Genomic DNA, 22403 nt, shown 5'->3' on the forward strand with positions numbered 1-22403 from the left:
TCCGGCGAACGCGTCGCACGCGCAGAACTCGCCGCGACTCGCTGGTGAACGGAGCGTACTGAACTTCGCTGTGCGACTCCGCGACTCCGCGATCTCGCAGCGCTCGCGTCGTTTCTTGCTCAGCTGAGGCGGAACGTACCGGGCGTCTCTTCTGACTGAGGCACCGCTCGCCAGGACACTTGCCTCCGCGGAGGCTGGATTATTTGACGTTACACCCGCGGATTACTCAACGCCGTCAGCAACCGCTCCGGTCATCGCGTGCGACCCAAGTTGCTCATCGCCTTCATCTGGGTTCCATGACCCATCACCATGCTGACCTCAAGTAATCAGTACCTGAGGCCAGAGTTCCTGTCTCCACTTCCGACAACGGTGAGTGACATTCCTAAATTACGAAGCGTATTTCCTTGATAGCCGATCTTTTGTGGGCCAGTCTCTGTGTGGCAACATCATCAGGTATACCGACCCGATGACGTTGACACCATCCGTGTTGCTTACATCGTCTGTGACAGTCAGATAATTGAAAACTACGAACACAGTCGCGCTTTTTCGCTGTATCATTACGTTGCTTGTTATGTGTCTTAACTCGAGTTTTCCAAAGGATCACTCGAATTATGACCGTACGAAACACGTCCCCAGCTGCTTTCGTTGATAGCCCTGTGTCTTCGCGATGCTCTCTGTGAAAGGCATATGTTGGTTTCGGCGCTCCTGTTGTGACTGGAGCTGGTGTCAGGTACATATTTAACTATCATCGCATACACATTCTCTCTAAAATGGACCAACGAGGCGACGGCACGCCGGCGTTTGCGAAGATCGCGCCGTGCCCGTCCGGTGGCGCCGTCGTGCGGTGGAAAATCGTACTGGCCTACGTTCTTCCGCTGCGTGTGCGTGCCATGTGTTTTTGGCTTATTTGTCTGCCATATCATGATTCATCAATGTAAGATAGACGGCACCGCCACCTGCGCTGAACGCTGTGTTAATGTGTTCAGAACTATTTGTAGTGAATAAAAAGAATGCTCAATTGGCAAAGAGTTAATGGTGCGGTTCGGCTACGCCGACACCGTTTACACGTTTAGTGACGATACAGATAATAATCTAGAATAGTGATAATAATTTTTTCCGCTTGCTGGCACGCGGTTACAGGCATGATACTAATAATAGCAGCTGCCCAGAATTGACGCGACCGCTTTGAGATCGTGCTGGACGTAAACTACTTGCAACGATGTTGTAACTTACACGGAGAGAATTGCATATGCTCTGGTTATCGCTGAGGGTTGACACAACTGTTATTTAGTTAAAAGGGGAAGAAAAAAATATCTATATGCATGGCTGATCGAAATGCGTCCGTGTGAGCTGCGCGCTTGCCACCTTGTGAAAGTCCGAATTCGGCTTAAAGAAGTGAGGCTTCACCGAGACATGCTTTTTGCCACCTCGGCTTCACATGCAGTACTGTTGTTACCAGGTTGGCTCGTTCGTTTAATGCCTGCAAACTGGTATAAACTATAACGGCCGCAACTTCGAAATACGCACGGCGTTTGTGAGGCGCCCACCGTGTAGGAACCCTGTATCACAATTGAGACTAGTAACCTTCATTTAATAATGTTGTGCAACACAAGTTGTACCAGTGATAGCATAACTGCACCACATTCCTAATGGCGGCGTCATAATGTTACTTTTACGCACCGAAAAATTCGTGCGTGGTCCTGTTGCAGTCGTAGCTTTGCACTGTTTTTAACCGTGTGGTCATCACGGTTCCCAGCAGTCTTCGTCAAACTCGGCACTATCCGGGAGCGTTTGCACTTGCGCAAAATCCCTTAGCGACTGCGCATGAATCAAGCGGTCGCGTGTGTTATTGGGCCACGTACCAAGGCATGCCGTGTCTGCCGCAGTTATTACTTCCCATTTTATCCCTTAGGTTTGCGTATATAGTCATAACAACTACGACCATGTACGTACTCACGAGGCGACGCGTCTTTCATTGGTTATTTGCAAGTGGCCCTCATTTAAGGTTTTGTTACCTGTCAGCGTCGTTATGCTAGCCATTTTTTTTTTTTTAATGGGTAACCAACATTGCCCGGCGAGTACGGATATCTGTAATAGCCGCAGGAAATATAAGCCATCTGTCCCGTTCGCAAAACGGCGGGTAAGTGTCACAACTGAGGCATCGGCGGTTGGCTGTGTTCCCCTGGTGCGCAAGTACTCTCCCAGAGTCGTTCGGACGGCATCTCCAACAATTTCGGCAGTTTGTCGTTCATGACGGCGTCGAGCCCGTTGACGTCATGCGCGTTGACGAGGTTGGGCATTTTTCGCCGGTCGACGTCCGATTATGCCGCGCTCAGTCGGCGCGCACGAACCTGTCGGGGGTGAATTACTGCCGGCTGCGGAGCCAGCAGGCACGAAAGGTGAGCAGCGCCTTTTCGCGAGCCGTCTGTAACGACGCCTTTTGATGGCGCCTGTTATTAATGTCCTCCGTATGCGTGTGGGACCAAATAGGCGAAGTTCTATGGAAGATCGCGCGTGCCCGTGCTCGTCCACTGAATGCTCATCCAGGTGTGATGAGAAAGAAGGGTGAAAAAAAAAAAAAAAATTGATCCCCCAATGCCGTCAACCACACTTGCTATTGACTCGCCAAACGCGCTGTTCGCCGAGCACACGCAGTATCCTAGGTGGGCGTATATGTCTGCAAACAGGCGCATGAATTCATTTTACAGCTTTGCCTCACACCTCGTTAGTGCACGACTGCGACTATCACACTGGCGCACACTCGAATTTCAGAACAGCCAGTAACGCGTACCGCCGCTATTGCTCTATACGGCCTGCTGCTGGATTTCCTAGCTTTCCTTGGTATTTCTGGGAGTGAAGAGCGCTGTTGAAGAAGTAAACGGGGAACAGTAAGCTGGACTAGAGAGACTATGTCGTCTTACGTATAAATGTTGAGACGTTATCAAAAATATATTGTCTGCACTGTATAATGCGTGTAATGGGGTACTTTCCGCAAGTTAACTGGTGCTGCAGTTGTCGGCCTTCATTTTTGGTTGTTTGTATACGCAGTGCTTATAGTTCCTACACGATGTCTCAACTTAATCGAGTCTGTAAAGCTGCCTTGGTATCTATACCATGATTAGGAAGTCATTTTACTTCGTGAAGTGGCCAGTGTAACGATTACAGTTGCTTCTTATAGTGCCTATCGCCGTTTAAAGATGGATATCGTTCCTTTTCTACCGACTAGGCCAGTGATGCCTTCCAGAGTGCCATATTGAAACGGCCACAAATCAGGACACAGACCATTTGCGTTCGAGGTTTCAACGCAAATGGCAAATGATCTGTGAGGGCATACATGCCACATCCTTAGAAGTTGTCAACATGAAAGTGGCAGTGGCTGCTGCCTTGTGCGTCCGTGTCACATTTGAACTTAGCTGTTATTTTGTGTCTAAAACAGCGTTTTCACATCTGTACAGCTCATATACAACCACGTTCCTAAGTGCCTCCCACGCAAGAGCGCTCATCCATTGAGACACACGGTCACCCTATACGTGAGCATCTGAGCGCGCGGCACTCAAGTGCTTGACATTTACGGACGCTATTTCGTCGATCGAAAAGCGGAGGTTTGTGACTTCATAAATGGATCGTCTCATGTCTAAATTAGACGCCTAGATGTCGCATGAGAATGACACGTAGCTTTGTGACCGCGCGGGGTAACGAATGAGACGATCAAAGTTAATGCGTTCAGAAAAGTACGTGTGGCGTTTTGTCTCCGTTTCCGAGAGTGAGACCGTACATCACGTTATACTCGAAAGGACGAACAACGGAACTATGGGCGTCTCGACCATATACCTTGTCATGTTATTCGGTTGTTGCAATGCTCGCGAATCCTAACCGCTTACGCGTAAAACCACCGCTCTTATACCGCAAGATACTGGGGCACTCGTTACCCTTATGTCGCGCAGCCTGTGCCAACTGTCGCGTGAAATTCGATGTGTCTTAGCGAAGATCAGGAAGTTTTCTTAGGATATCTAACGCATGCCTGTAGCGCATGACACAAAATTTGAGGACCGTCGAGTGCGCGCTACAATTTCCCGATCTCCTCGAGGCGCGCGTGAGCGCTTTTCGCACGCGCGAAAGACGCGGGTGTTCTGTGCATGCATCGCGAATGCGGCATGCTGAGTGTGGTGCGCAATATGTGCCTCGTAGGCATCACTTACCATTTGCAGGAAGGAACACTGGTTGTGCGAGTAAATGACGAAGTCCTGGAGCGGCAAGTGGTGCATCCATATTTCGGAACGACGAAAGCCCTGCATGTGATCAGTATACAACATGCACGGCCGTAGAACCTCGGCTGCGGCATTATATGCCGTTGTGAGCTTCCATCGTGGCCTGCAGTGGTAGTTTCCGGAATCGACTCTTACGTATGTAAGGAAGCTATGAATTCTACGAGGCGTCTTGTGTTCTAGATGGCCACATGTGTGACAATTAACTCCATCGCGAACAAGAAAAGAAACGTGTCGCTGTTAAGTTTCTTTCGCCGTACGCTCTGTGCCACTTTCAGTCCGTATTTTCTTTTGGTTCTTTCGTCCCGCGAAACGCCCCGGCCGTGTTTGGCACAGCAATAGCAACGCTCTTCGGGCTCCTTCGCACATATGACAAGCACATATGACCAGGCGGCCATCGCGGTGAACGCAAATAGCCACGTCGTGGCTGAGGTCGCCGACGGCGATGGGAAGAGCGAAGTGTTGTGGGGACAAGGGAAGGAACTGTAGTATAAAAAGCGAACGCATCGTCGAGCCCAGGACGATTAAGCCGCGCGCTCGAGGGCGTCGCGCAAATTAATCGGGGGGCCCCCGCTGTCCTCTTCTGCCTGTTCTTCCCGCAGCCGGGGTCCGCGCTTTGAATAAATGGCCGCTGCTTGGCGCCACTCGATTTTTCTTGCCGGCGCGCTTGCGTTGTCGACGCGCGGTCCGAGGAAGCCCACCGCCCGACCGCGCTCGGAGCGCCTCAGGCCGCCGGGCTGTGAGTGAAAAAAAAAAAAAAAAAGAGCGTGAGGGCATACCGCGTGTTACCACGTCACCCAATGGGGTCATCCGCCCGTGTTAATTCCTTTAACGTTGAAACTCCCCTCTCCAGATTCTGACGCCCGAACACTCCGGGACTACCTCATTCCTTATGGAGTAGCTGTGCGTCGGATCTACGAGAATTCAACGTAACCGAGTCGAGCGGTCTCTTACTTATTCATTTATTTTGTCGTTTGTTCATTTCATTGCTTCATTCATTCGCTCCTTGGTGTCTTATAAGCTGCGACCATTTCTTTTGTAATGGAATCGTGTATGTTTCGCGTTTATACAGTACAGACAGTTGAGGACGGACTGCCGCAGTTCGTCTATACGGGCGCGGGCCAGGCAATGGAACGCCGAGGTGGAGATGGAGAGCAAGCGACAGGACGTCGAGGAGTACCGCGTACTTGAACTCCTGGACCCAGACGTGGTTCAGCTCCATAACCGCCTCGAACTGGGCGAACCATACCCCGACGTAGCGGGACGAGAACGGCGGCAGTGGTGGGTCGAACTGTGGCTCCGGCCAGATGGCCATGGCAGCGTGTCGCTCGGTGCAAGGCGCGTTCTCCCGGGTCGCCACTCCCGGGACCATTCAGTCCCGTTTGCAAGACCGCCTGGTAATGCGCATTGAGCCCGTTTGTCGAGCAACTCTCGTTCGCGGAAATTAGCGGCAAGTTTACAGGCCGTACAGGCGTGAGCAGAAGTATACGGATCGCAGGCTCGCCGAAACAACTGAATTCAGTGGTAATTCAGACGCGCAAACCGAAATTAATCGAATGTACTGAAAAGTTCGCAGTGGGAAGTTTGGACTGCAGTCCTTAATTTCAAGTTACATTCATAGGTGCAGCGGAAAGTCGGTATTATCGCGGAATGTGTGGTCGATATACTCTTACTCAGAAGAGTATCTTATAAGTTAGCCGCTTTCCGTGTGGTCCTTGCCTGATCTAGCGGACAGCCTTAAAGGACGCTTGTCCTGCAGAGAAACAGCACGTTGCATGTTCGCTGTAACGTGTCCTTGTTGTGTGGGTCGACCCGCACGACGAGGCGCGGTACGGGCAGCGGGCATACTGCGCGGGGTGACCATGCCTGGAGAGTGAATGCTTCGATGGTAGTTATATTCACTAAATACCTGCCCGGCGTCCTACGCTGCTGACGAGCAAATTTTGCAAGTCACCGTTGGACTCCCACGAGCTGCGCGCGCCATCTCACCGCCTGGCAAGAGATGGCGCTCGCGCCTCGGGCGAGCTATATAGGGACTTCAGGGCGAGCGAAGCCGTGGGCTGCTGTAGGACACAGTGCGCGCGCTGTGACGATGCAAATGATTATTGGTCGCACACATGTCCCCATCTGTTCACTGCGTTCGTCAGATATGAGTGGATTCTGGAATGCACGAATTTGATTTTTAAAAATATATTTATAATAATAACCAATTTCAGGCGCATACATTGTAGGTGTTTTTTACAGAACTTTTTTTATTGTGCTCGCGTACTTAGGCTATTCAACTCTCAAATTGAAAAAAATAAAGTTCATCTGTCTGTCTGTCTGTTTCGTTATTGACGAAAGCTGTGGTTCCCTTAATGTCGTTTTATCGTGTCCCCACGATGGCTGACGCGAGTAGATAGCGATCAGTCTTTGCATGTCCGCTTTATCTGTTTGGAAAGCTCACGCGCTGTTATCGCTTCTTTTCACTATTTTTCAATTATCTCACCGTAGCACCTGTTAAGTTGCTATGATTGCGGCACAGTACCAATATGCCGCTGCAGCGAAAATATATTGCCCGCTGTTTTACTGGAGTTAACGCTACGCGTGACTAAAGCTTTCGCAACACCCCGTCATGACACGCAAAGCTTTCGAACAGAAGCTTAACAGCGCGCGCTGGAATTGGTCTCTACTGTGTTATTGTTCGCGAAAAGGTTCCTGAAACTATGCGGTGGCAGCTCGCACCTGCTGTTCCTAGCTGTTCCCGGTAAAAACAGAACAGCCGTCATACACACGTATGTGTGCGCGCGATCGAACAAAGCAAGGGAAGAATGACCAGCAGGTCATCCTTTTTATAAAGCTTAGCGAATCCGCTGCCGCCTGTATATTATCACCGTTATCACGATCATCCGCCGGCGTTTCTTTAAAAAAAAAAAAAAAAAAAGGTTGTGATCGGGCTGAGGTACGGAACAGAACTAAAACTTGAATCATGTATTGATGCTGTCGTCAGAAAGATGCGAGGTTTATTGTCATACTGATTATTTTCAATTGGAAGAGGGAAGGCGGGTTATTATGAAAAATCACATCATGCGATATAGACCTTATGATGCCGTTCCTTTGCAAAGTTTGAGGGCTTTGGACGGTAAATATAGGAGCGAGGGTGTTATTTGTTTGTTTGTTTCTATTAACTACGGAAATGCTTCGTACAATGACTTTTTTCTTTTGCGCGTACGTCTTTATTAATTATTCGAGTTAGCGTCTTCCAAGTTGCTTTTATAAAGACGAAACTGATCCTTAACTACCTCACCTATGCGTCGCAGCGAGGGATATAGCTCGCGGTTTCCGCACGCTTTTGCTCTTCTAAATCTATATTGTGCGCTTCCATAATTTCGTTAATTTGTGCAATAATGTGCAGAGAGGCGCGGAGACAACGGCAATCGCAACGCGCAAGACCATGGGCCGCCAAAAGCGAATAGCCGCATTTCTCTATTTCCTTTTTTTTTTTTTTTTTTGACCCCGCCTTTATAGGCTGTAGCTTTGCGCTGCTATTTCTCCAGCACGCGTGTATCAAGGCGTGTTTGGCCCGTGACGGATTGGCGTATTGTAGCACTGCTGCAGACAAATGGCAACCCAAGAAGCTTCTTTGGTTAGACGTAAAGAAGATCAAATGTGTGTGCGTCAGTAATCGATCTTTACTCGATTGATGTGTTGCCAATTCGTTCGCTTGTTAAAGTCAGGCATGCAGCGGGCATTTGTATCGGTGCCATGACTGTTTCGGCGCTTGAAGCAACAGGAAGAGCTGAGACAGCTGAATGCTGACACGTAGGTGTGGAAGCCAGCAGGCACCTTTACATTTCGTTTTGAACGATGATGAAAATTAATGAAATGATGACGACAGCGCTACCAGCAGCGTTGGTAGCGACATCTTGTGGCGGTTTGTGCAGCAGCGGACCGCGATAACCGTTCTTTTTTTTTTCACGCTGATGTCGAAGTACAGTGAAAAGCCGCTATTTATGATTATGTTGTTACCAACGCGTTTGCATCAGCAACTCTGGGGAGCTCATAGCCCGTCAGTGCACTGCATTTTTATGCGCTCTGGTTGAACTCGGCGTCACCAGACGGTGCCACAGCTGAATAACATGGGCTTGAAGCGATTGAAGCCTGCTCCGCACACAGCACCCTATGCTCGTCTTGGCTCTTATCCCGCCGCCCGCTTAGTATGCGCATGCCTGTGAGGTGACGTAAGCCTGCGAGTAGAGTGTCACGCTGCACTGCATTAAGGCCCAACCACAAGGAACCAATTTTTCGACGGATTTTCGGCGTCGACGCTCAGCGAGTTTCATTGACGGCTCTCAACCACAAGATACTCTCGACTTCGACGTACTTCAAGCGTGGTGCAACTTGGCCAGATCCTTCCTTCTTAAAGGCCCCGAATTTAGCAGGCCGATTTTGCGAAGTTTTGCGCTAACACGGCACTTGTTTTTACTTCATAATGTCTTGTAGTTTTGAAACTTCATAAAAATGGTTTTTAGTTTTACCACAAGTATGTACAGTATTTCGCTTCTTGCCTGTACTGAAACACGTAGCACCAATGGCCTAGCATCATCAGCAGCAACCGTGCTCGCTAGTGTGCAACGCCGGAAGCTTGGTCTGTGAATGGACTCTGAGCTCGCTCATATGGCGCGTCACACCGTCTCGGAGGCCATAGTTTGTTTGCCTCTTGCTTCGACCGCCACTTCCGCCGCCGCCGCCGCTGCAATCTGGCTTGCTCTTAAGTTTTCAAGGTAGCTTTCCTGCTTGCTTCCTCCTCCCCGTTACTGTACGGAAGCGCCCCCAAGAAAGGTCGGAACTATTCAAGGCATGCAGAAGAAGGAGCATGGAGGAGCATTATTTCACACAGAGTAACTATTCGTTTGGTTTATAGTAAGTACACTGTACATTATATAAAGTAGCATAATGTGGGCAGCCTAACTGCCAACTCTTCGCAGGTTTCGCATGCGCCCGCTTCGATCCAAATTCACGCTTGTTACTTGGTCTCCACCCCGACGGCAAGATATAAATGGTGAAATCAGCCATTGCTTAGTCTTATCTCATGCTAAGAGCAGGGCATTATGTAGGTTTTGTCGTTGTTGTTGATATCAGCCAGTTAGTTGTTCGACGCTGTTAAGCCTACACAGACGATGCCGAGAGGTAAAAGTGGTTTGATTTTAATTTAGCAGATGGCACCACCGTCTTAGCGCAGGTGATGCGTTGACGATGCGGTACGCTTTAAAAGCAAACCCCATGGAACTGCTGAGAAAAAGTGCGCTGCAAATGAAACAAAGCCCCAGCATTCAAGTAATACGGCCTATAGTAACAGCGCCGGAACATTTTTTGCTGTGACGTATAACCGACGCCGGCGCCCGGCTGCGTGTTCGCACCGACGACCTGGTCGTACAGCCGTTTCGGGGTGGGCTGCGTATCGCTGTCGTTCACTGAAGTTGCCTTGCTTGACTAATGCTCTGTCTCATAAGCAGCGCATAGCAGAGCCAAGGCCGCAAGGTATGGGAACGCAGGTGCTTGCGCAAGGTGAACATAATTCGCATGTCTGCTCGTACGCCACATTTGCGTAGCATTGCGCAACGACGCACGCTGTGGACCCTTCGAATGCTACATGCGTCGGTAGGAGGCGACAAAACGTGGACGAAAACATTTTGATGTGAATAAGGATCAGCGTCATCATCAGTGCACACTTCTTATAGTTCTGTTTTCCTGTTGCTTTCTCGAACGCGTTGCTGTACTCCCCCGATGGGTCTAGGTTCGTATCGGCCGGGTGCTTGACATCGCCGCTTTGGAACGCGTAACTGCGGTCGCACACACGAGACCTTCCGTCTGTGGCAGGGCCTTATCATCGCGCCTTATTGTAGGTTCATGAGCAAGTTAAAAGATGCAGGTAAAAAGCAAGGAGGCCAGCTAGTAATGGTTCAGGTTGATTGATCTGCCCGAAGTTCTAAACAAGAATATTATGTTCTAGGGCTGTGGTCAGAGCAGAACACTGTGAAGAAAGGCTGCGAACTCGCACTGCTTAAGAACAAACGAGCAAAAATGACAGGCTGCATAATAGTAGCGCTATATACGTGTATACGCTTGGCTCAATGTGCTCTGCATTCTTCGTGTCTGCGTTGCCCCATTATTTATTTATATCCCTTTTACCGCATCCGTTTAAGCTGCAGTTTTCTGTGCATAATGTCAATCGCTCCGCCTTCACGCAAGTAGTAAGCGCTATGATGGACGCTATACGTCGAGACATTTGATTTTCCGGTGGATGGGTAAGGGGTCGGCGCTGGAAATCACGGACGGCATTCACGCAGTTATGGCGTTTATAGCGCGCCTTTGCGTGCTTGCTGGCTGGTGGTGCTCGTTGTATGCGTTTCTCACTGCCGTCCAGGTGTTACGTTTTTAACAGACGGGACGATTGGATTTTGCGATGTCTCTGGCAGAGACAAACATATCGCTTAAATCAATTTGTAGGAGGTCCACTTATCTTGGGGGCTGCGCAGCCGCTTGCGACCGTTACGCGCGCCTTTGTGTGTATACGTGCAGTTACCTGGCGCATTGTGTGACGAAGCAGTACGCTGAGTGTGCGGCAGAGGCGCGCGCAATCTTATATTGTTCCACATATATCACGGCCATGCGTCATGAATCGCAGGCGCTGTCTATTCAGGTCTATTTTGTGATCTAAAATTCTAAGAACGAAATCTGCGCGCCGCCCCTCGCAATAGAGGCGCGCGGCGTTGTGGGCACGAACCGTGTCGTCCTTGTCGCAATGCGCGCGGTAATTCAGAACTGCGAGGAACACAATGAGAGGCCTCTGACAGCAAGAAGACTTCTGGCGAAGAGGCAGCGACAACGTGAAGAAAAAGAAATGGCGTCGCGCCGTTAACAGTTTAACGTTCTGCCCATTGCTGTCGCGTGCAAGGTTGAAGGGACAAAGCGGCACAATATGACGGACGGCTTCCGAGAATCGAACGCATCCTTCGCGCGTCGGGTGATGGAGTGTCTTCTGTTTTCCTTTCGGAGCCGCGGACGTGCACCTCGCCCGATTCCTGCCTTGCGCGAGCCCAAAAAACAGCGGTCTAGTTTTGCAGTGCACTTCCACCTTTGTCGTCGCCTCATCCCTCGGAGACAACGACGCTCGATGACAAGACGTGGTACACAATGGGCACTCGTTGGCTGTTGGGTTTCATTGAAGTTGCCCTCTACTGGGTCTGCATTCATTCAAGGTGTCCTCGCTCGTTCTCTGCGACTTTTTCCGACTTGTCTCATACGAGAGCGATCTACAATAAATATGCACTGCGACGTGTGCTCCTTTTTATGTCTCTCCTTGTAGACTTTGTTGAAAGGTGCGTTGACAGTCGCCGGCACTATATCTAACCGCATAAGGTGTTCGCCTTTACTTTTCATGAGCTTCAGGTTCTGCATTATTATTATTATTATTATTATTATTATTATTATTATTATTATTATTATTATTATTATTATTATTATTTTTTTTTATTGTGACGCACAAATATACTTAGCAAGACAAGAACAGGCTGGCAACAGCCCCCCCCCCCTCCCCCCCTCTCAAAGCGAAATAATGGCCTGTAGAATGTAAAGATTCCTTGCGTTCGACTCTATTCCTTTCTTATCGTCCACCATTCACAGCCGGCCGATCCCAGTGAGGTAGGCGGAGCGCCACACAGACCTCTGACGACACGCGAAAAGCAGCATAATTATAACTGAATCGTTACATTATCTCAGCAGTATATCCGCTTTCGAATCACTATATAATAATATAGCTGTAGATCTTACGAAACACTGTAAGATGTCCTGGTAGTCGGCGTGCATCTAAGGTTTCGCTATTTCTGTTTCGACACGGTGGCGCTGCGAGTCAGTCAGGTTTTAGCCGTATGCGTCAACGGTGACTGAAGGCCTATTGTCTTTCTTCTCAATAGCTTGAGAGGGTTACGAACAAGTGATCGAGGGGATTTAGCTTTGCCATGTCGCTCACAAGGAGGACGCAGTTGGCCTGAATTGATTTTCTTACTAAAGCTTTTATGTGGTTCTTTGGATAGAGGGGAGCGCATCTGCGGGGGAGTATCCGGAAATATCTAGTTCGATGATTGCCATAGTCTGCGGGGCGATTGGCCTTTGTAAACTCATTGAACGGACAGTGCAGTGATTCCCACCGCGCGCAGTGGGAAACGGTCACTGTTTCTCATTTGCATCGCATGGAAGAACGCGGATTTAAATCCAAATGATATAATACACCAATGAAAAGAGAAGACCTGGCGGCGATAAATCGGACAGTTGTTTTTTTCGGATATTCATGACTTACACCCGGCCATTGTCTCAGGTGCTGTTTTTCGTGGCTATCGAACGCAGCGACATATCAGGCCTGACGCCTAAAGAAACGAAGGCTCCGGATGGGTGCATTGTCGAGTACGTGCACTTCATTGTCTCGTGAGGTGCGCACTAAGACTCACGACGCGGCGAGTGACAGGAGCGGGACATTTCTGCGGCCGAGACAAAGGTTTCGCGCCGAGGCGGCGCACATGTGTTACAAAGCGCGCGCAAATATTGCCCGCTTCCGAGAAGCCAATGATGGATTGGAGAGTCCGGTTGTTTTGCGCTCTTATTATTCGCGCCTTCACAAGGGCAAGCCAGTCGAGGCGCTCGTCTGCTCCTAGCGCTCAGATCATGTGCGACAGACGAGCTCTTTCGGTTTGCGCACGCTGCTTATAGTCTTTGGCGTCACACTGCTTTCACTCATCTGATCGGAATTTCTTCCTTGGCCCTCGTGTACTGTCGTGTTATGTTGACGGCAAGGCTGAGTGAAGTTGATTAGCGCTTAGGGAAAGGAGAAACTGCTCCACTCGACATCTAGAAAGATAGCTAGCCTGCAGGTATTGTACTTCATTGTGCTGCGCACTTTGTGTGTGTTCTCTTATTCATTTTGACGGACTGTCTGTAATAATCACGTCGAGCGCTACGTGCGAGCTACCCAGTCACGTGCACGGCAACTTGCTCGTGTAGCCGCAGCCGTGGAATCGCTCGTTTTCAATCTACCTCCACACTCGCTCACTCCTTTGACTCTCCCTCGAGAATTTCCTTTCGTGGCGCAGCATCAAAACCAGAGACTGGGCTGATTTTAAACAAGGGCGCAAGCTAAAGCTCAATCCCTCTTGCTTTGTCCTGCGTCTTTAATACAGTCTGACATAGCACTAGCCAGCAGGGGCGTAGCGTTTTATCCTGTAGCTTGCTCGACTCGGCTGTGTTCGGCAGTTTTATTATATTGCTAACTGTTAGACACCGACAAGCCATTGGCGCCATGATTTATGTTTTCTTTTCTTTTTTCTTTTCTTTTCACCTTCTCGCAGCTGGACGCCAAGAAGAGCCCTCTGGCATTGCTGGCGCAGACATGCAGCAACATTGGCGCCGACAACCCCAACATCAAGCCCATTATTCCGCCGCTGGAGAAGCCCAAGGACCAAGACAAGAGCAAGGGCAAGTCATCGTCGCTCTCTTCTTCTTCGACGTCCTCATCGAGCCAGCTGGACGACAAGCCGTCCTTCAAGCCCTACGAGTCGGCGAAGAAGGAGGACTCCGCCTCCAATGGTGACGTGGGCGGCGGCAAGAAGTCCCCTTCCTCATCGTCCAAATCCCCGCCGCGGGTCGCCAGCTCGTCGCCCGCTGCGTCCATTGCCTCCAGCGGCAAGGCCTCGCCTACGGCTTCCGAAGGCGGTCACTCCAAGTCGGATGCTTCTTCATGTTCAGCGACGGCCATCACGACGACTACCTCCTCGTCATCGTCGACGCCTTCGTCACAGAACACGCTGAGCGGCCTTGGCTACGGCGGTGCCGCGGCCCTTGGCTTAGACCTGGCGCGCGACAAGGACGCGCTGTCGCAGTTGACCTCTCTGAGCGCGGCCTACAAGGGGCTGAACCCGCTGGCTAACTGCTGCTCGCCGCTGCTGGCGGGCCATCTGCCGGGAAGCGTGGACGGATCGTTCCCCGGCGCGGCGCTGGCGAGCCAAGCACTCAAATTGGGCGGCTACCCCGTCGGCTCGCCCCTGTCGCCGTACGTGGGCTACGCACGTGTGAAGACAGCCGGCGGCGGCACCTCGCTGGTGCCCGTTTGCCGCGACCCGTTCTGCACCAACTGCCAGATGAGCATGCAGAGCGCCCAGCTGGGGGTCTGTCCCAGCGGGTGCACCCAGTGCTCGCACGACCGGCTGGGTCAGAGTCTGGGCCTGAACCCGGGGCTGGTGCCCCCTGGCATGGGCTCCGGCGGCCTCGGCTCGCCCCTATACCCAGGCGCGGCCGCCGCGCACTCAATGCTGACGCGACCAAACGTCTGTAGCTGGATGGTGGGCGACACGTACTGCGGCAAGCGGTTCTCCACCTCCGAGGAACTGCTACAGCACCTGCGCACCCACACCAACCTGTCGGTGACGGACTCTAGCGCGCTGCCGCTGCTGTCGCCGAGCCTGTCGGTGCCGTCGGTCAGCCTGAGTGCAGCAGCCGCCGCCTGCCACCTGCACTACAGCACGGCACCATCGCTGACCACGCCGGCTGGCCTGCGCAGGACCTACCCGACCAGCCTGAGCCCCGTCGGTTCGCTCTCGGCGCGCTACCACCCGTACAAGCCGCCAATACCGACCTTCCCAGGCACGCCATTCGCGCCGCTACCTCACCCTTCTCTCGGCATGTACTACTCGCCCTACGGACTCTATGGACAGAGGCTAGGACCCCCTGTGCACCCCTGAACACGCTCTCTTTCGTGGCCTGTGGACACTCGCCAGTGCAGTGCCATTAACCCTCTCCCACCTGCCCTCTCTCTACACGGCTGCTCACTTGTAAGAAAGTTCTTCACGTGGACTCTTGTGTGCGCGCATGCGTTGAAGCTCACTTGGACTCTGAGCGGCTTTCTTCTCATCCCGAGCGTAGTTTGTAACGATCTCTGTCGAGCCTTTTGTGCCCCGCGTTGCTCGGCAGTGTTTGTCTTTCGTTGGTCTCCCTTTTTCATTTTTTTTAACGTGTTGTTTAGGCCCCAATAGAAGTTTGTTCGAAAGACATCGCAACGGAAATACTTACCGATAGGCCTCGTTGTGCCGGTAACATATGCAAGCAATATGCAGTTCTTCCTCTTTGGTGAATTTGCTGCTATAGAGTGAACCGGAAATGCACGGGCATGCATCTGACGGGCTGTTCTGGATCTATTTAAGCACGGTCGTTCGCAATAATGTCACGCCTGTAGGATTTATGCACTCGAAAGCGTCGTGTGATTTTGGAAATGTAGTCCACGTCACTTGCACGTTGTCACAGTTTTTCTTTCTTTTTTTTCCGCGACTGTACTTTGCACACTTTTACGATTCCACACTCGTCACTTGTGGGGCTGGACTTCACCGGAATGGCTCAACTAAAGAAATAACAGATGTGAAACACTTGTCTTTTGTCACGCGCCTGTCAATACGTCAGTGGACATCCGCTGTATCCGCCGACCTTTGTCTCCCTTGTCAACCTTTCTCTGTCGGCGGCATGCTACTACAGGTGGCGCACCGATTATCATTCACGCCGTGACGTCTTCAAAGGATGGGAGATATTAAGTCAATATGAATGCAGGATCTTATTGCCTTTGGCATATTTGAATTAACCGCTCTGATGCAATCGGGATTCGCACTGGCCATCAACGCCACCTGCTCGTTGGAAGCCACGTCACAAAATGAACGACAAGGACGAGGACCGTTGTCCTTCTCACGAAAGGCGCAAACTACTCACTTGTTCGTCGTCCACGGCCTGTGCCCGCACAGTCGGGCACCAGTTTTCTCACGTCGGCTCTACCTTAACGACATTTGTGCGCCGCTTCTCGCTTGCTTTTTTTTTTTTTTCGTTTATTTTTCAGCGTATTCACTTTCGGTCTCGTTGTCTCCACAGCGGGCCGCGCTGCCTATCGAGGCTACATCTATTTTAGCTGGTGTCCTGTTCGTTTCCACTCAAGAAGAAGAAGAAAAAAAAAAAAACTATTGGTGATGCACGTTTGCGGGCAGTGTCGCCGCAGGCATGCTCACTCTTCACAGGCTGCACCAAATTTGCACGAATTTATATCGACGCTACGTAAAAGCCTTCAGGCGCTCAATTCATATACTTGTTCACTGCCATCGCTGGCGTCACTTCTAAATGTGTCACATTTTGTCTCGTTATACCAGCGCTAATGTTATTCTCCGGTCACCGACTCATCCCAGCGTGGCGGTGATTTCGTGCATGTTCCGAACGGCGTACATGCAGGTCTGGAGAGTGCAAACTCTGGGAGGGTAAATGGTGGTAGAAAACTGAAAAAAAAAGGAAGAAAAAAGAGCAATGCTTTCAGTTTGGTACATGTCTCAACACATAAAAAAGGAAAGAAGCAACACATAAAAAAAGGAAAGAAGCAACGAGGAGCATCTTCGTGATTGCCCCATCGATCAGGTTGACGAATGGTGCCTAGCTCGGCGCGACGCGACGGCCTTGCTAATCTAAATGTAGCGTTTCTTTGAAAAGGGGAGGGGATTAGCATACGCGAAGGAATCGCGTGATGCGAATGGCAGATTGTGTGCCAGCCGAGCGCTGCAGGCGCGCGATTTATAAATATTCGTCGTGCCGCTGCGTTTTACGACTCGCTGGGAGTTCGGCCTCTTTTCTCCGTGTGGCCGCTCTCGATGCTTATCTTGAGCGATGAGCCCGCGGCTGTGAGTGCGCGCCCCCTACGTAGTGGTTGCACAGCGGCACCGCGCGGCGCACACCGTTACGACAAAGCGGCAAGGGCCGTCCATTGGTTGACCGCTCTCCGATCCGGTGTCGTTTCCTCACTAAATATTTTTCTGAAACATTTACAGTGGCACGTGCGGCCCCTCGTATCGCGTGTACTAAGGAAGACGCCGCACTGCGACGCTTAGGATATGCCACGAAAGCAAGACAAAAAAAAAAAAAAAAAATTGTGTTGGGGGGGGTTAGGTGGACACTGACCAGTTAGTTTGTTAACCATCGTAGCTCGTGAAGGGGGCCCGCCACATTCCTCTGGTTTTGCGATGTGTCCTTGTCGGGCCGGGGTAATTTACGGCTGAGCGTCAACGGCTAGCTCCATATTCACAAGAAAATCGAATCCCACTGTGTGTCCTCTGACGGTGACCTAAACATGAGGAACGAGTACATCGCCATAGAACCGAAACAAAACTAACTCCAGTGCTGCGTTTTTATAACTTAAGCAGTTGCCTCAGTAGTTCTGGCTTGTTCTGGCTATGCCTGTAGCCAAAAAAGGCGCCTAAACCCCTGCCGGAATACCGGTGCGCCTGTCGATCAACAGGAAAAAGCTATACACACGCAGCCAGTTCGTGTTCGGTGCCGCACATCACGCACACAAAGATACAACGGTTAGTCGTCGTTGCTTGAGAATGTTGAAATTGGAGCGTAATGTTTTCATCTCCTTTGGGGTTGAACGGGGAAGCGTTTTCCAATGGAGAATGCGTGCTCGACCTGCACTATAGCATGCCTAAACGCGGTGTGATCTCTCCTGACGTCAAATGCTAAGTCAAGGGTGTCCAAAGCGTGTTGCCAAAATAACACTCAGTCTTCTTTTATTTTATTTTTCTTTTGAGACGTGTTTCAATTGCGCCGTCTCGTCTTTATTCTTGTGGGAGGATTGTAACATACATACTGTACAGAAATATGTCCGTTCGCGTTTTCGTCTTGTGTGTTGCGTAATTTCTTGGAAAGTTCGTGGCTACTTTTCATTGTTTTCGCTTGTGTGAGATGATCGAGTCGTGTACATTAATAATATATTTGAAGTCGGCGCGTGCGGAATGCGCACGCGATAGTCTTTGTTTGTATTATTTTGTTTATTGTTGTACATATTCCTTGATGCCGATGATCCTGCAAATACATGACACTGATGAAACCTGGACTATTGTCGTCTCTCTCTTATCGTGTCCTCGCTTCTTGGCCGTAAGCGAGAAAGTGCGGTACACCCCCCCCCCCCCCCTTCCCCCGCATGTGCCTACACGGCGACGTGGATGGAGCATTGCCTATAGAATGGGCATTTGGTCTACAATGACCAACTGTTTCTGCAAGGTGCGAGGCTTTCCATGGCGGTCTAAAACGAGGATCTCAAACACCCGACTGGTCAGGCCCGTGTTTTAATAGTGTGGCTGTCCGTCTGCCGCTGCTGCTAATCGAGATACTAATCACGTATTGGTAAGACGTGACAAACATCTTTAAGCGCACAATCAGACGAGGACAATGAAATACGGGTGACACACTTGCGCTAACTTGCAACAATTTATTGAGACCCGCGGAGCGGAATATAGAGGCACTTCGTGGGCCAAATGGCCTTGCGGGTCTCAATAATTTGTTACAAGTTAGCGCAAGTGTGTCGCCCGTATTCTTTCCCCGTCCTCGTCTGACTAAGCGCTTTTTTTCTCTCTCAAATTTTTTGCCCTTGTTTTAGTTTTCACCCCCTACGCCCATCTTCCAAAGTTGCCCTAATTACCCTTAACGCTTCCTCCATATCGAAAGGTCGCAGCGCGTTCAGCGTATGACCACGTGTTATCTATGTGACCTAACTCATAACTTGATTTACGGATCTTTAATGGACTGCAAGCTATAACACGACAGCATATGTTACCCATAATATGACGCAGTTTCTCCACAAGCATACTGGCCTTTTGATAGGAAATTTGTTAGTAAGATAGCTCACTCGCTCAGAGCATAGCGCTGAGCATCCTTACTCTGATCAAGTAATGACGCTCAGTTCGCTGAACGTTCTCTAGGGCGAGTGTTAGGGCTGGTGGGATTGGGACGGCGATAGCTGTGCAACACTTTCAACTCATTTGTCCTAAGTGGCATTGCTCGTCTTTGAAACCCAAGAACGTTTTCTACCGGCAACATTGTAGCATGCTTGCTGCAATGCTCATGCATGCAGTACAGCTCTAATGCACCCAGGGCATATCGTCAGAAAACTGTCAGCATTACTTCACGACACAATACGGAAGTGTCAGTGGTGCGCATCAAGTGCCACTCACTGAGGCACTTTCGAAATGCCCGAAAAGGTGAGTGGCCATTATTTGTAGAAATTGAATGACCGCAGCGGGGGCAACCCAACGCAACAATATAGGTACTTGTGGTTCGACAACGAATATTTAATGTTTTAGAGCGCAGCTCTTATGCGCCAGTTCCTGCGTTGAGCTTCGGCGTCCCTCGGCGTAACCGAGCGAACGAGCACAGCGTAGGATGGAAGAGCGAACGCGGAGCGCAGCGGGGGATGAAAGACAGCGAAGAGAGTGCGAGGAGGAGGCTACAGTGAAAGCATGAGGCGGACGGAGGAGGTGAGTATGGCGAAAGGCTGAGGAGGAAAGCAGAGCGCCGCACGAAAAGTGCTCCACGGCGGGGACCAGGCATGCGGCGAGCGCGTCCACCGATACCATATATGGAAACAAAGCACCGGCATTGGCTTCGGACCCACTGCGCATGCGCTCCTGCGTCGCTTTCTTTCTGAATAATGAGCGACGCAACAAGTGGAAATGCTTCGTCTGCCGCTGCTGCTAATCGAGATACCCCGAGCAGAGGCTCAGCGCCGCCGCCGAGAGGACGCTGTCGTTCAGAATCAAATTATTTGCCACAATATATATATATATATATATATATATATATATATATATATATATATATATCGCGAATTCACAACACCGAAACAGCTGCGCTCAAAATTCGCATTAGGGACTATCGTCGGTGATTTTTAAAATAAATATAAGCAAATATTTGCCCACTGTTTTCGCCAGGGAGAGAAATGGAACGAAGGAAAAGCAAGCAGGCAAGCTACACTTTTTAAAGTTGACCATTTACCCTACACGTAGGGAGGAAGTTGAGTGAGCGAAAGAAAGAAGAGGCAAGAGTTCCGATTGATCACGCGCACTAAATAATGTGCAGTGTTTGTATAGTCGCATGCCCAAGAAAGGGAGAGAGATGCAGACTTTAATTAAAAGTAGGAAATGCTTGCATGGCTGACGATCCGGGAAGGTACTTCAGGTGTTCGGCGAATCCGCAGCCGTCAGGCACTACAGAATCGCTCGTGTGGTTTTTCTGGACAGAGGGGGGCTGATGCCAGGTTCGCAGGACTCAACTACGCTAAAGGGCCGATCGTTCAGTGTGCTCAAGGCAGGCGCGGATCCAGGGGGGATGTCCGGATGTCCTGACCCCCCCTCAGATTTCTGCATCGCCCCCTCGCTGACAGGGGGATGGCCCTGTCGCAAAAAAAAAAAATATGGCCACCAGCATTCTTCAAAAGTATTTTTCGCGAGTACCAGTGGTATCAGCCATGTAGAAGTAAAGCTAGCTCGCTCACAAGCTTAGTTGTATTCCGTAGGAGTGTGGTGTCGCGAAGTTGCCGTAGTTATTTTTTCTCATGAACACCTTGGACCTCCTGGCGCCTGCCGTGCCTTACTCGTCCCGTCGGTGGCGTCAAATGAACGAGGGGACGTCCCTTTTGCCAAAGATGCCGAGGTCCGCTCGAGCGCCTTCGCGCCTGATTAACTTAGTTTCCCCTTGGGGTGTCAACGGTTGCCTCATTGGCTGTCATCGGTTCCGCGACCCACCTGCTTAATGAAAGAGATCTCTTGCTGAAGTGTTTATATATAAATAATAACTAACAGCTAAACTAAGAACTACGCATAGGCAACTTTTTTTAACTGTAGCACTCATTGTGATCACAGTTACACGTTGACAATATCCAGTACGAGCACAGTACCGTTCGTACGCTACAAGTTTTTCATTGTAACTTCGCAGTTTTATTGTCGTACATTAAGCATAGGAGGCTCAAGCCCACCGGATCCGTTTACCTGATTGAGCGTTCTCGCGGAGCGAGGCGAAGCCTCGAGTCGTTGCTGCGAAGTGGGGGAGCGTGACGTCAGCGGCCAACGCCAGCGCACGGGCCTAGGATGGCGTCGCGTGGTTAGAGAAACGGTAGCAGATGCGCGCCTTGTATAAAAGGATGACGTCGCGTGGGAAACAAAACATGAAGACGCTGGCTCGCGCTCTCGCCTACTACGCCACATCGTTATTCTTGTATAGGTGGCGTCGTGAGTCTTTATACGCGGTGATTCGCATATCGTAAACAACCAGCGTAGTGGTTGCTGGGTTGGAGAGGACCGTTACGCCCGTATTCAAGAACTTTCCTCTAGTCAACACACCACCACGACTCAAGAGAGAAGATGGCACCGCCATCCCTCCACAGAAGTGGTCACTGAGCTTCATGATCATTCACGGGAATTCATGAGAATTGTCGCGTCTTTATCCTCGGTTATTCTGCGCAGTACGACAAGTGAAATTTGGAGTCTGATATCTCGGAGCACGGACACGCTAGAATATTTCTTCCGACTGATACTGTGTAGAAACTCGACTGTCTGTAAGTGTTCAATACAAACATACCCACTTACTGCAGTCACCAAAAAATAATTGTTCAATTTTAGTTAATTGGGCTGCTCACAGCGATAATTATCATCTCACTTTGTGCCCCCTTAGCCACATAACTTATCTACACAGGTGGTCTTCACATGCCTCCCAGTGCCTAACTTTAAGAAAACCATAAAGCTTAGTTTTGAACACCCTGTATTATCAGGCGCAGCCGCCAAGCACATGGCTGTATTGGGTAACGTCCTTTTCCTATAAGCTCGGAGAAACCGATACCGGGCTTCGCTACAGGTCTTCCTCTTTCTGTGGTTTTACGTGCCAAAACCAGTTCTGATTATGAGGCACGCCGTAGTGGAAGGCTCCGGATTAATTTTGACCACCTGGGGTTCTTTAACCTGCACTACAACGCAAGAACACGGGCGTTTTTGCATTTCGCCTCCATCGAAATGCGGCCGCCGCGGCCGGTATTTGATCCCGCGATCTCGTGCTCAACGCCTGAGCTGACTGAGCCACCACGGAGGGCTACAGGTGTCGCTTTAGCCCTATAAATGCGGGTTTGCCGTGAGGAAAAACGGTAAATTTCGGTAAATAAGAAAGGCTACTATCATCATCATCATCAACATTGACAGAAGCTGACCCCCCCCCCCCCCCCCCCTCAGAAAAAACCTGGATCCGCCCCTGGCTCAAGGCACAGCGGAG

The 22403-nt window shown here is 50.4% G+C and overlaps 1 protein-coding gene across 1 annotated transcript; it reads left to right on the plus strand.

Moving 5' to 3' along the window:
• Positions 1-12: 12 nt before the first annotated feature.
• LOC119436391 (zinc finger protein Noc) lies at positions 13-18204 on the plus strand. Its single transcript, XM_037703231.2, has 2 exons — positions 13-369; positions 13646-18204. The coding sequence occupies exons 1-2, from the start codon at positions 310-312 to the stop codon at positions 15032-15034; spliced, it is 1449 nt and encodes a 482-aa protein (XP_037559159.1). The 5' UTR covers positions 13-309; the 3' UTR covers positions 15035-18204.
• Positions 18205-22403: the final 4199 nt, after the last annotated feature.

Source organism: Dermacentor silvarum, chromosome 1 (assembly GCF_013339745.2).
Source record: "Dermacentor silvarum isolate Dsil-2018 chromosome 1, BIME_Dsil_1.4, whole genome shotgun sequence".
NCBI classification, from domain to species: Eukaryota; Metazoa; Arthropoda; class Arachnida; order Ixodida; family Ixodidae; genus Dermacentor; species Dermacentor silvarum.

What these genes read in the sequence shown, in the direction of transcription:
- LOC119436391 (XM_037703231.2), top strand. Translation starts at nt 310, where the DNA reads ATGCTGACCTCAAGTAATCAGTACCTGAGGCCAGAGTTCCTGTCTCCA. An exon ending in TGTCTCCACTTCCGACAACG is followed by an intron (nt 370 to 13,645) that starts GTGAGTGACATT and finishes ACCTTCTCGCAG; the next exon opens with CTGGACGCCAAGAAGAGCCC.